At 37.5% G+C, this 13,575-nt stretch overlaps 2 protein-coding genes across 5 annotated transcripts in view; both read left to right on the top strand.

The window, feature by feature from the left end:
• Positions 1 to 4,760, top strand: part of RETREG1 (reticulophagy regulator 1) — a 173,011-nt gene extending 168,251 nt beyond the window's left edge. For all 3 annotated transcript variants that reach the window (XM_074207558.1, XM_074207559.1, XM_074207560.1), the window contains one exon: positions 1,862 to 4,760. In XM_074207558.1, the coding sequence (XP_074063659.1) occupies positions 1,862 to 2,361 (500 nt within the window). In that variant the 3' untranslated portion in view covers positions 2,362 to 4,760. The remainder of the gene's footprint in view (positions 1 to 1,861) is intronic.
• A 7,517-nt stretch (positions 4,761 to 12,277) lies between these two features.
• ZNF622 (zinc finger protein 622) overlaps positions 12,278 to 13,575 on the top strand; it is a 29,290-nt gene continuing 27,992 nt past the window's right edge. The window contains exon 1 of one of the 2 annotated variants that reach the window (XM_074207557.1): positions 12,278 to 13,006. In XM_074207557.1, the coding sequence (XP_074063658.1) occupies positions 12,397 to 13,006 (610 nt within the window). In that variant the 5' untranslated portion in view covers positions 12,278 to 12,396. Of the gene's footprint in view, positions 13,013 to 13,575 lie in introns of both variants that reach the window. The other variant, XM_074207556.1, reaches the window with a different exon arrangement.

Genomic DNA, 13,575 nt, shown 5'->3' with positions numbered 1-13,575 from the left:
TTAAGTACCTTGCCCAACGTCATACAGCAAATTAGCATCTGAGTCTGGATCTGAACTCAGGTCTTTCTGACTCCAGGCCTGACCCTCTATCTACTGGGTCACCTAGCTGTCTCCTAATGTAATACATGCCATTACTTTTTGACAGCTGAAACTATTAAAATTTTACACACAATACTTAATGTTCTGTTGTAACATTTATATAAGGATATTTGGAGACCAAACAGATCTCTCATAGGATCATTCATGTAGAGATAGAATAGACTACATGAATGATCCTATGAGAGTTTAAGATGGAGAAACTGAAACCTAGATTTCTCCAAGGTGATACATGATACAATGACAGGTGGGATTTGAAATTAGGTCCTTTTATCATCAAATCCTGTTTCTTTTATATCAAATTGCTCCCATTTTGTGTACCACACCACCTATATTCGAGAAGAATTTTCCCTCACTTAATAGAGACAGTTGAATGTAGTTATGATAAGAGACTACTTTCTCCTCCTTTTTTGTATATCCTCATATAAAATATGAAAGATTTAGTTGCTTTTATATAAATTTAACATAAAAAATTGTAAAATAAATTGTATAAATTTTGGATAAATTCACTTAATATCATTGTAGCAGTTTTCTTTAATATCTGTGTTCCAAGACCATTATTAGATAATAGAGGAGAATCTTATCAATATTAGTCCTAGTTCTACCAAACCTCTGATTGCTTATTGATTGTTCATTGATACATGTCATGGCATGGAGTGACCCTCAGATTCCCTAAGGTTATGCAAGAGGAACATCAACTCAGTCAGGTCTTTGCAAACTAGAAAATTAGGAACTAGCCTGATCAAGTTTGTAGGAGTTCATTTACTTGGTGCTTGTAGGACCATGGACTGATTTTTTTTTTTTAACCATAGCAATTACTAAAGACAATCTACTGAGTTATTAGAGAGGCTTGATTTCTCTATCAGTGGAGGGAGAATTATTTAGACTGCAGCATGATACCTTCCCCATTCACTCATTAAGGATGCTTACAAGAACTTTTCTTTCTTGTAAAATAACATTGAAAATGGAAGATACTGATTTTTCTAAGGGACTGATTTTTACTATATTTATATTTATCAGGTGATTGCTAACATACCAGATAGTTTCAGTGTTTTGTGGTGGATTGTTGATTTATTATGTTATGAAAAGACTAATTAACTTTCATTATGTGTCTGAAGATAAAAATATTAAGTGCCTACTGCGTCCTTTGTGAAAAGAATTTTAAGATTCCTGTAGGTGGGAGCTAAGACTAAATAAGCCATTCAAGGTCAACTTTATTTTCTGGAGAGTCACAGGGATGAGTATCTCCACAAATTCATGTAACGAAAATGGAGCTGAGGTAGATAATGGTTTCTTTTATATTTTCTTCAAAAGAAACACACATGGGGATGAAAGTTCCTCGGATACGTTACAAGCTAACATTCAGCCACAATCATAAGTGGAAAGCAGAATAAGAGAAATCACCCACTTGATATGTGATGTGCTTTTGATTTCAACCATCCCATCAGGATACTGGCCAGTGTGCCATAACATAACCAGTTGATTATATATTAAATATATGCCATGTTACCTAGCTTTATCATGCTGTTCTAGATCTCTGGGTCATCTGAGTTTGGAAAGTTTGTAGAGATGGAAGGTTCAGTCTGTAATGTATCTAGAAAATCCAGTACAGTCTCAGATCTCTGCTGGTCCGTGATGATGCAGAGAAGGCTGAGTCAGATTTGTTAGACTGCCTGAGGGTTGAGACTAAAAATAAAACATTCTTTACATTGAAGAATTTTATTTCAGATTTCTTATGTGTTTATCTCACTTATTTATCTCATAGATCTCGACCGACCCAGTGAACAAGAGGAAGCTTTTTCCAGAGATATTTCAGAATTTCCATCTCTAGAAAATGGCATGGGAACAAATGATGAAGATGAGCTGAGCCTTGGCTTGCCCATACAGTACAAGAGAAAAAAAGAACAGATGGATAGTGGTCACAGACAAAGCAAAGAGAGGCAGTCAACAGCTGGTCTCACTCTTCCTCTGAGCAGTGACCAAACCATTCAACTGATGGGTAATCTTGCTGGTGATGTCATTGTAGCTGCAATGTCTGCTGCCATCAAAGACCAGTTGCAGCAGGGAGCACAGAAAGCATTTTATCAGCCTGCTCCTAGCCCTGGGGAAGACACAGATACAGAAGAAGGTGACGATTTTGAACTACTGGACCAGTCAGAGCTCGATCAGATCGAGAGTGAACTGGGACTTACACAAGACCAGGATGCAGAACCACAACAAAAGAAATCTTCAGGCTTCCTTTCAAATCTGCTGGGAGGCCATTAACTTGGGAATCAGAGCTTGCAACAGAGCAGAAATAAACCACAAAAAAATTTAAAACAAACAAAAAGAAAAAAAAAAGAAAATTATATGAGCTGTGAGCTTTAACTATTACTTTAGATTTGTTGTCCTATTTTCCCTTCTGCAGTGAATTAACTGGATATATATCAGCTGAAACTGAAAATGTAATGTTTTTGATCATTATACCTTGGCCTAGTAGCATGGAAATGAATTCTATGTCCACTGTGTTATCAGAGAGTAATGTTGCAGATTTTCTTTAAAAGGAAAAGGTCAAATTTTAGAGTGATAACAACCCTCCAAGTATTCTCTGTCGTTTTCATCATACTTCATCATTTTTAAAGCCTGCAAAGCAGTTTATTGTGATGCAGTGAGAAAAGACAGGTTTTGCAAAAATAGGATAAATAGCTTTATGCTATCCCTTCCTCCTGTATTTTGAAACAGTTTTAAATTTTTATGTAAAAGAATCCTCCCATTATTTTTTCTTAATTTAAGAACTTGGACAACACTATCAAAAGGAATTAACTAGGAAAATAAAATGATTTTACATAAACAGGCTGATACATTTCCAAGTTATATTTGCAGTTGTAGGCTTATAGATTTGTAAAGTGGCCTGCTCCTAAAGCAATTGCCATCAAAAAGCAAGTATTGCTATGTTGTGCAGATGCTGATCATAATGTAAACAGACAAAACTTCTGTTGTATTTAGTTTTCAGTTTGTCAAATGCTTGTGGTAGGGATCTCATGAGTGCGGATGTTTATCATAAACAGGCCTTCTTCCTATACAGATAGAGGTTGAACATATTTTTATGTCCTTCATTGGTTGATAAACAGGCCCTAAAACTGTGGAGTTTTCCAGTCTATGTGATGGTGTGTGAACATCAGCCACCAAGCAGAATTATTCAGTCCAATACCCCTTGGTCAGGGTAGCTTAAGCAAGAGAGGAATTCACTTTGTTTGGAAATGTATTTATTTATCATTTTAAGTCTACACATGTAATTTCTTAATGATTTCGGTTCTGAAATAGATTTTTATTTATCAAAATATTACAAAACTTTTTAATAATCTTTAACTAAATTTGTTATAAGGAACAGATTTGTTATTAAGGAACAAAGAAAGACATTAAGCCATTTTATTAATGTGAAACTTTAAGAAGGGTTGAGGGACCATGTCAGCTATTACCAAAAAATACCTGATATTGCTGGCATTTTAAAAGATGAACATGGTCACCTGGGACCTTCAGAAAGGAAGTTTAACCCCAGCATTTTAGGAAGCCTATTTTTCTTTTCTTTTGTTTACCTGCCTTATCTTCCTAATGAAAAATTATAGGTAATCCTACATTTTAATGTATTGTACCTTATTTATTTATTTTTTTTCTTTCTGAGGTATTAAAAATCTAGACTGAATTTGCCAAATGTTGTAGGGAGAAAAGTTACATAAGACTTTTGACATTTCCTAATGTTGTTACTGTGCTTTTGTGTCTGTAGGTGCCTAGAGGCTGTGTTTGCTAGTCCTTTTTGGTACAAAGTGAGTCTGTGCCTTTGTTATCTTGCCCATTCTGGAACAAAGGAAAATTATTTGTTAGACAAATTGTATGGTTTTGGGGAATTGTAACCTAATTCCATTCAGTGAAAGTTTCTGGACATGAATATATGTTAATATTGTAATAGTTTCCAGCTTCCTTATTCATGTGTGCTTCCTCATAAAAAGATTCTTGTTCAGGAAGTCCAAAAATATATATAAGCCATTTCAATTTCTCAGTTGAGAAAAAATACAGATTTTCCCTTTCTCCCCTTAGTGTGCCCATAAGACAGTTCAGGTCATCATAAAAGTATAGAGAGGACAAGTTTGACAGTAGATTGTCAAGAGTTGACTTGTGTGATGGATAAACAATGAAAGGTTGAAGTAGCAAATATTAAAAAAATATAAATTAAAAGGGGGTTGGGGTGGGGTGGGAGTTGACTTGGGAAAACAAGTTAACAGGATTGCAAGTATAGTAAATCAGACATACTAGCTGTCTTTAAACAGTGGCATTGTAAGCAAGTGTGCACTTTAATGCTATTTGCTCAAAAATAATTGTGATTATAATGTTATCCAACAAAGCAGAATTCTTCTCAAAACATTAAAACTGAGAAACATATAATTAAAGATTAGTTGTCAAAGCTTTTTGTATATAATTCTTTTTCTGGTTTTGAGATATAGTTGTAAATCAATTGTGCATTTGCCCTTGTGTTTGAGAACTTGTATGTGTCCTCTGGCACATTAAGAAAATAAAAAAAAGGCAGTTTTCCCCATAGTGATCTTGCTTCACATGCTTTATCATAAGAATATACTATGGCATTGTATCTTTCCCCTGTATATCTTTAAAAATATTTTAAAATCTTCCTATCAAATCAAAAAGAATTCAGTCTAAGTGAACCGGGTGTACTACCTTTTTGATTCTAAATGTATTAGAGTAATTGTTCTCTAATTTTATGCAGAACAGTCTGAGTAATAGTATAAAATAATGCAGTGTAGATGATGATATACTGTGTATTTTAAAATAAAATAAGGTTAGAGAAGTGGTTTATTATGTTAGAAGATTAAATTGGACCTTGAAGAAAAGACTTGTCTTCCCATTTTGAAAGACCTCCCTTCACTTGTTAACTTAAAAATAAATTTCTCCCACCAAGGACCTTTTTAGAATTATAGACTATTAGAGCTGAAAGAGATCTTAGAAGTCATCTAGTCCAGTCTCTTCATTTTATAGATAAAGAAACTGAGGCCCAGTAAATAGAATGTAAATTCCTTTGAGGGCATGACCTGTTGAGGTTTTTTTTTTTTCTTTTGGTCTTTGTCTGCCCAACAGTCTTGAATGTTATAGGTAGTTAATAATGCTTACTCTGTTGAATAAACATTTTTTACAGCCATGTAACAAGAGGGAGAAAAAGCAATGCTCTTTAATGAAATTAAACTTTTGTTATAAAAAAATTGAGGGATCTTATTTTGATTAAATAATTCCATCTCCTCCATTTAAGTGTGTGTGGGGGGGTGAAATCACATACCCAGACTGCTAAAATTTTTTTTGAGTTTTTTAAAAATATTTGTCAAAGAAATAAACTTATACAACTTTGACATTCACATTAAGCACCATTTGTTTAAGAAGTTTGTGCTTTAATGCTAACGTTTTTCCAACATTTGTGCAGAGATGCTGTGCTTGGCATTTGGTAGAAACAGATTTAAATTAGGAATTGTATCTGCTTTCATGCAGTTTGAGGATTCAGGCTGGGATATCTTAATTACATTTCTGATCTGAACCACTCAAATTATCCTGCTGTAATTAGTGGTGAGAGTGGAATTATTCTGGGAGATTTGACTAAACTACCATTTAATGATAAATGGTAAAGCTAGAAGGTCCAAGAATTAGCTATTTATGCATTCCTGTCCCTCCTTTTCACTACTGTGTTAGTCCAGCCTAAACTAGATGGGGGAAAAAACAAATCTGGGTTCTGGGTCTAAGATTATGGTCTAAAGTAAATCAACTTACTGCCCATGTGCCTCAGTTTCTTCTTCCATAAAATGAGGATTCTGGTACTTATCTCCACTCTACCTCACCATGATATTGTGAGAGCAAATGAAAAAGTTAATTCCTCAGACAAAAGATGCTGTGTAACACTAAGGTATTCATTATTATTTCACAATGTAATTTTATGTCTTCCTTTCAGCATTAAAATAAAGGCAACATGCAAGTGCCTACTCAAATGAAAACTCTGATAATATTTTCATGACTTTACACAAATACATCCTTTCATGTGCTGACTTGGTTTTATTTTTGAATATTTATGAAGGAAGGCTAAAAGACAATTTACCATAATTGAACAGAATTTTATGAAATATTAAAATCCATTTTTATTTAGTTTGGGCACATTATTCACCTTTAACTGAATAAGAAAAACCTTAGGCTAAGGAAAATCCTTGGAAGTCAGTTTATTCGGACTAAAATTTATGAAACAAACACTGTGACAGATACCTTAGCATCAATTCAAGTTTAATATGATTGTACCTTATTTATTACTCACTTGTAGACTCCATATATCCAGATAACCAGAAATTTTGGAGGTTGCAAAATGTCTTAAAACTGTTTATGGAAGTATCCTTTGCAGCACTTTACTTAACATAATTGTTTTATAAACATGGAATAATTGATAGCAATTGTTTGTAAACCATTTAATAAATGTCTGTTAGTTTTTATCTTTCATTACATGTTTTTTTAAATCTTCAAAAATAAGTTGTAACCATTCTGCCCACCAATAAAATTAAGAAGAACCTGATAATAGATGTTTATGAAAAAAATTTTTATTTTGAGCTACTACCTAGAACTAATATTTGGATTTTTTCAAGACTATGAAGATGATATCTTCTGATATATTCAACTGATAATGGTAGACTTAAGAATCCAGTTAGCTTTTAGATTGTGGATTCTTTCATTGCCAAGTGTTGACAGTCTTCCTTCTTGGTGCCTGAAAATATATAGCCTAATTCTAGATTTAATTATTAAAATAAAAGATATTTCAATGAATATCACAGACTATAAAAACAGTTCTTATTCAGCTGCTTGTTTTGAACAGATGTTGTTATAGTTGGCTTCCATTAAAATGATTTGAAAATCAATTTAAATCCTGTCAGGGCATATCTCCAAATTACTTAAAAATAATGACACACCTTTAATCAATCTCAGCAGTCATGAATGAACACTGAATTGAGCATTCCAACATTATTATTCTTATACAGTAAAGTTGTTTAATTGCATACTATTGTGATCAATCATCATCTGATTGCCTATACTACTCTGGGCTGAGTAATACTGTGGAGGAGATATAACATACTGTGTTCTTGAAAACATTTTTGTTAAGCACTTTACACTTAGGTGCTGGAACAAGCGAGTATGAGCTTTCTCATTTGTAGAGCACGTAGGTGTTTGCAAAGTGCTTTTATATACATTATCCCAGTTGAACATAAAATAAGTTCGAGGATCCTAAGGTGTGTGAAGTAAAAATATTTAGTAGAAAATAAGCTCATGAAAAGAACTCAGAAACAATTGAAGAATACAATATATATTATTCGATGCCAAATTGTGTAGTGCAAACTAAATGTTCCACCTAAGGAAACAACCAAGTCATTGAAGTACAAAGGCAAAACAGATGGAGGATAGACAACTAAGGCAGTGTGACCTGGAGGTCAAGAACCAAGATTATTTGAAAGTCAGACAAAACAAGGGAAGGGGAGGTGGTAATTTTGAGAATAAAATTGAAAAATGGAGGTGAGATTGAATTTAGCTAACAGCATCTCTGTGGCATTGGTAGAGGAACAAAAGCCCACATTATATGGATTTAGGGATGTATGGCATCAACTGTGGGCCAAAAGTTGGAAGAGTTTGATAGTGAAGAGAGAAAAACTGGCTGACAGCTCAGTAGGAGCAGCAAGGACAATATGAGGTTAAAGCAAAGAGGAAGGAGCTTAAGGGGAAAGTAATGATTCTGAAGAGAGAGAAGATAGAGATGAAATGGATATAGAATAAAATCAGCTAATAAACATTAAGAACCTACAATTGCCAGGCCCTGTATTTAGCACTGGGGTTACAAGAAGGGGCCAAAGACAATCCCTGCTTTTAAGGAACTCAGTTATGGGGGAGACAACAAATATACACATACATTAGAAGCAGGAAATTTGGGAAATAGAGGAAACACTAGAATTGGGGGGGTTGGGAAAGCTTGTAGAAGATAGGATTTTAGTTGGAATTTGAAGGAAGTCAAGAGAAACCAGGAGGCAGAGAAGATGAAGGAGAGCATTCTAGGACATGGAGCACAGCCAGAGAAAATTTTCAGAGCAAGAGATGAAGTGTTGTTGAAGGAACAAGGAGTCCATCAAAGAGAACATGGCAAGAATGGAAAGAGGAGGGTTATGAACAAATTTGAATATCGAGCAAAGTAGTTTATATTTGATCCTGGGGTAATAGGGAATCACTAGAGTTTATTCAGTAGGATGACATGATTGGATCTGCATTTTAGAGAAAAGCATTTTGGGGCTGAATGGAACATGGATTGGAATGAGCAAAAGAAGTGGGCAAACCACAAACAATTTATTGCAATAGATTTCACTTGGATCAGAAAAACTATAGGGACAGAATAAAGAAAATATAGCTGAGCAATAAAAAGTGAAATACATCTACAGTTTTTTGGTAAACTGTAATTCAACATCAATTAAAATAGACATCAGCAAAAAATGCACTCAAGTTGTAGATGGCAAGTTCTTTGAAGAGGTAAATGGTTCCCTTATCTTTGTAATAGGTAGGAAAAAGAGAATAAACATTTTTTTAGGTTTTTGCAGGGCAATGGGGTTAAGTGGCTTGCTCAAGACCACACAGCTAGGTAATTATTAAGTGTCTGAGGTCAGATTTGAACTCAGGTTCTCCTGACTCCAGAGCCGGTGCTCTATTGACTGCACCACTTAGCCACCCCTGAGAATAAACATCCTTAAAACATCTACTTTGTGCCAGGTACTGTACCAAGTGATTTACAAATAACATTTGATTCTTATAACTCTCCAAGTAGGTGCTATTAACGGTTTTAAGCATATGTGTAATGTGATGTCTTATGGTTGGATTTGAACTCAGGTCTTCCTGACCCCAGGCAGTGCTCTGCTACCTAGCTGCTTATAGTAGTACTTATATATTAGTGCCTTGAACATAGGAGGTGCCTGATAAACATTTCTTGAAGAAATTAAGCTGCATTAATAGTATTAGTGTCCAGGATGACTCACACCCTGGTCGGATCACATCTGGAGTATTATATCTAGTTCTGGGTGCCATGTTGAAGATAATCTCTTTTTCCTCCTCATGGAACCATGCCATCTAACAATTTTTTTCCTAAATAAAACCTTTTGTATTTGGGGGGTGAGGTGGAGCTCTATTTTTGACTCTTCTCTGTAAGAAAACACTTCTCCACACATGAATTTCAGTATACTTCCTATACATGCTTCTTTGTACTATCCTATCCGGAGAACATTTTATTTTCTTTGTGATCATATCCAAACACATCCCAAAGAGCCAGATCTCAATGGAGGATCAGAGATTTTAATTCAATCCCTCATTTTAACAAATGAAGAAACACTTTGAGAGATGAACTGATCTTTCAAGGTTCCAAGGTAAGCAGTGCAAGGATATAAATCTGATCTTCTCCATTACAATTCTAGTGTCTTAGATCACTACAAACACCAATTTGCAAATATTGGCCTGTTACTTAACCTTTTTAATAAATAGACACTCATTCTTGTCATGTGGTCTGTTTCCATTTTAAATAGAAGCTGTTCCTGACAAATATAAGCAGGTAAGAAAGCAAGCTAATCTCTCAAATGTTAACAGAAGCAGTGGCCACTTTCTCTTCTGGATAAGACTCCTTTGTACTCTTTCAAGGCAAGGGAAACTGGACCAATCCCCTAGGAGCACATTTAGTGAGATACTATCTTCAAAATGAAAACCCTGTGAAGAGTTTTTTCCTAACTCAATTCAACAAATAACTAGCATTTAAATAGCTTTATGTTAGGCAAAACGCTTTGTGTATCATTTCATTTGATCTTCACAACAACCTTGTAAGATAATAAAATATTTAAATATATGTAGACCTCTAAGATGTGCAAAGTCCTTTATATAATACTGCAAGATAACATTTTTCCAATTTTACAGACATGGAAATAAGTTGAGAGGCTAAGAGACTTGCTCATGGTCATATAGCTTGTGTTTAAGGTAGGGTTCAAAATTAGGTCTTCCTGGCTCCAAATTGAAACTCTAGCCACTTAGTCACCTAGCTGCCACCAAAGTATTTATTAAATATATATAATGTGTCAGGCACTGTGGCTAGGACTACAAAAGCAAAAAATTAAAGTCTTTGTGCTCAAGGAGCTAACATTTTATTGGAGGAACTTCAAAAGTTACATAAAATATTAAATTCAAAATATATTCAAAATGATGGATAGGCATAGGATAGAAACTGGCTCAAGTACTTCCAGTTCCTTGGAAGGCAGCACTGAGTTGAGCTTTGAAATTCTAAGCTAAGGTTAAGAGAGAATTGCATTCTAGATTTGGGAAGATAAGTCTTATGACAATAGCATTTATTTAGTGCTTTCAGATTTGTAAAACACTTATGCAATCTCTTTTAATAGGTACTATTATTAGCTTCATTTTACATTTGTGGAAACTGAGATAGAGGGAGGTTATATTGTCTATAGTCATACAGCTAGTCAATCATTTATTAAGTGCTTACCAAGTTCCAGACAGTGGTCCAAATACTGGAGATAACTTACTATTCAATTGTTTTTTTCAGCCCCATCAGACACTTCCTGACCTGTTGGAGAATTTTCTTGGTAGAGACACTGGAATGGTTTGCTTTTTCCTTCTCCAGCTCATTTTACAGATGAGGAAACTGAAGCAAACAGGTTTAAGTGACTTGCCTAGGGTCACACAGTCTCAGGCTACATCTGAATTCATGTAGTTTTCCTGACTCCGTGCCCACACTGTATCCCCTGCGCCATCTAGCTGCCCTAAGCTATATAAATGCTGGCTATTAATATTATCGCAGAACATTTTTCTACCACCATGCTTGGACTACCTGAAAACAAAGTCAAGGCTGCCATGCTGTAAGCAGTGAAATGAAATCCCAAAATTCTGATGGCTTTGATGGCAATAGCTTGGGTGATGAAAAATACTGGACCTCAAGTCAGAAAGTTGATGCTCTGCCATTTGCCAGTGCCACCCTCTTCAAGAAAATTGAGAGTAATGGCACTTAAGACTCCAGATATCATTTTGCTATTAAGGAAACTCCTTTGGAAATTATAGAGAAGTGTGATAGGTATCGACCTGCATGAGCAGAGGGAGTTTTGTAATGTAAACCGATGAACTCACAAGACACTTTCCTCAGAACAATCCTTTGGCACTACTATACTATTTTTTATACTATATTACATATGATATTTATACTATATTATATATTATACTATAAATACTATTATACTCATTTTTTTTTAGATTTTTCAAGGCAATGGGGTTAAGAGGCTTGCCCAAGGCCACACGGCTAGGTAATTATTAAGTGTCTGAGGTCGGATTTGAACCCAGGTACTCCTGACTCCAAGGCCGGTGCTCTATCCACTGTGCCACCTAGCTGCCCCTATTATACTCATTTTACAGATGAGAATGAAGCATGGGAAGATAAACCGATTTCCCCAATGTCGAGGAGAGGAACAAAGAAATGAATTTTCCCTCTTTCTTTGGGGGCATGCTCAATTGTAGGTATTTGTTTTGCTTGAATATGGACTATTTTGGCAATTTTAGGTTTTTGCAAGGCAAATGGAGTTAAGTGTTTTGCCCAAGGCAAAAACTAGGCAATTATTAAGTGTCTGAGGTCGGATTTGAACTCAGGTCCTCCTGACTCCAGGGCCGGCCACCTAGCCGCTCCTAGCACTTGTCTAGGCGGTAGGTATTTAGAGAAAATGAATGCTTTCTCACTGAAAAAGGTAAAAAACAAAAACAAAATAAAACTAAGGCGCGCTGACAAAACGTGCCCAAGTTCTCTCGCAGCGCTAGTGCTCCGCCGGCCAGGACCCAGGCCTCGGTACTCCCCTGATGGTGCAAGCACAGGGGGCGGAGGCCCGGAGGCTCTCCAGGCTTTTTACACTCTCGGCGATTCGGTCACTCGGGCGCTGACGCTGCATTTATCGGTCACGATAGGTCGAAAACAGGAGAAGAGATGAATGAACGACGAACAAGCACAGGACAGGGGACAAAGCAACCGTCACAGTCCGGCACCGCGTCCGGCCAATCCGCTACGCTCCGGCTGTGATTACTTCCGCCCGGAGGCAGGACTTCCTGTGTGACTCTAACGACTTCCGGCGGAAGCAGGAAGTTCCGGGCTCAGGCCTGTGGCGAGCTGGCTGGCCGGCTCCCCGGCGTTGGCGTGGTCTAGCGAGTGGCCGGACGGGGCGAGCCCGCCGCGCGATGGCATCCTATACGTGCATCACTTGCCGGGTGGCGTTCAAGGACGCGGACATCCAGCGCGCCCACTACAAGAGCGACTGGCACCGCTACAACCTGAAGCGCAAGGTGGCCGACATGGCCCCGGTGACGGCCGAGAACTTCCAGGAGCGGGTCCTGGCGCAGCGGGCCGTGACCGAGCAGGAGGGCAAAGGCACCGCCACGTACTGCACGGTCTGCAGCAAGAAGTTTGCCACCTTCAACGCCTACGAGAACCACCTCAAGTCCCGCAGGCACCTGGATTTGGAAAAGAAGGCGGTCCGAGCCGTCAGCAGGAAAGTCGAGATGTTAAACGAGAAGAACCTGGAGAAGGGGCTGGGCCCTGACGGCCTGGACAAGGACGCCATGAACTCGGCCATCCAGCAGGCCATCAAAGCCCAGCCGTCCATGTCCCCGCGGAAAGTAGCCCCGGCCCTCGGGCCGCCCAAGAGCCGGGTGGCGGCTGCCAGTGGCCCCCAGCCCCAGGATCGAGACCCCACCGAGAAGGCACCCCGACTGCAGTGGTTTGAACAACAAGCCAAGAAGTTAGCCAGGCAGCAGGGAGGGAGTGAGGAGGAAGATGAGGACATGGAAGGTGATGGTAATGAACTTAGTCCCAGAGAATTCCTTTCCTTTAGGGTTAATTTGCAGAATTCAGAATTTTATGATGGTGGCAACATTTCCATTGGTGGGGGAGAGAAAAGAAAAAAAAAACAAGGAGTACATTACCTGGAGTCTATATAAACTTTTTTTTAAGGATATTTTGATAACTTTGTATATGATTGGTTTCCATTGTAATTCTGTATAACTTCATTTTATTCATTTAAGGGCATTCTTGTGAAAAAGGGCGCATAGGCTTCACCAGACTTACCAGCTTAGGGTACAAGAAGCAACATAGGTTACTCCGAGTTTGCTCAAGTATGGGGGAAGTTGAGTTTGTGTGACCACTTTGGGGATTTAGTTGATACAGTGGACAGTTGGAGTTAGGGGGACCTGAGTTCAACTACAACCTCAGACACTATCTGTGTGACCCCGTGCAAGTCACTTAATCCTGTTTGTCTCAGTTCCTTATCTAAAATGAACTGAAGAAAATGGCAAACCTACTGCAGTATCTTTACCATGGTCATCCTAGCTGGAGTCAGGGAGAGTTAGACACACAGAAAC

This window comes from Macrotis lagotis, chromosome X, assembly GCF_037893015.1.
Source record: "Macrotis lagotis isolate mMagLag1 chromosome X, bilby.v1.9.chrom.fasta, whole genome shotgun sequence".
NCBI lineage: Eukaryota > Metazoa > Chordata > Mammalia > Peramelemorphia > Peramelidae > Macrotis > Macrotis lagotis.
The sequence above is the reverse complement of the archived record's forward strand: the minus strand, read 5'-3'. Positions and strand labels throughout refer to the sequence as shown.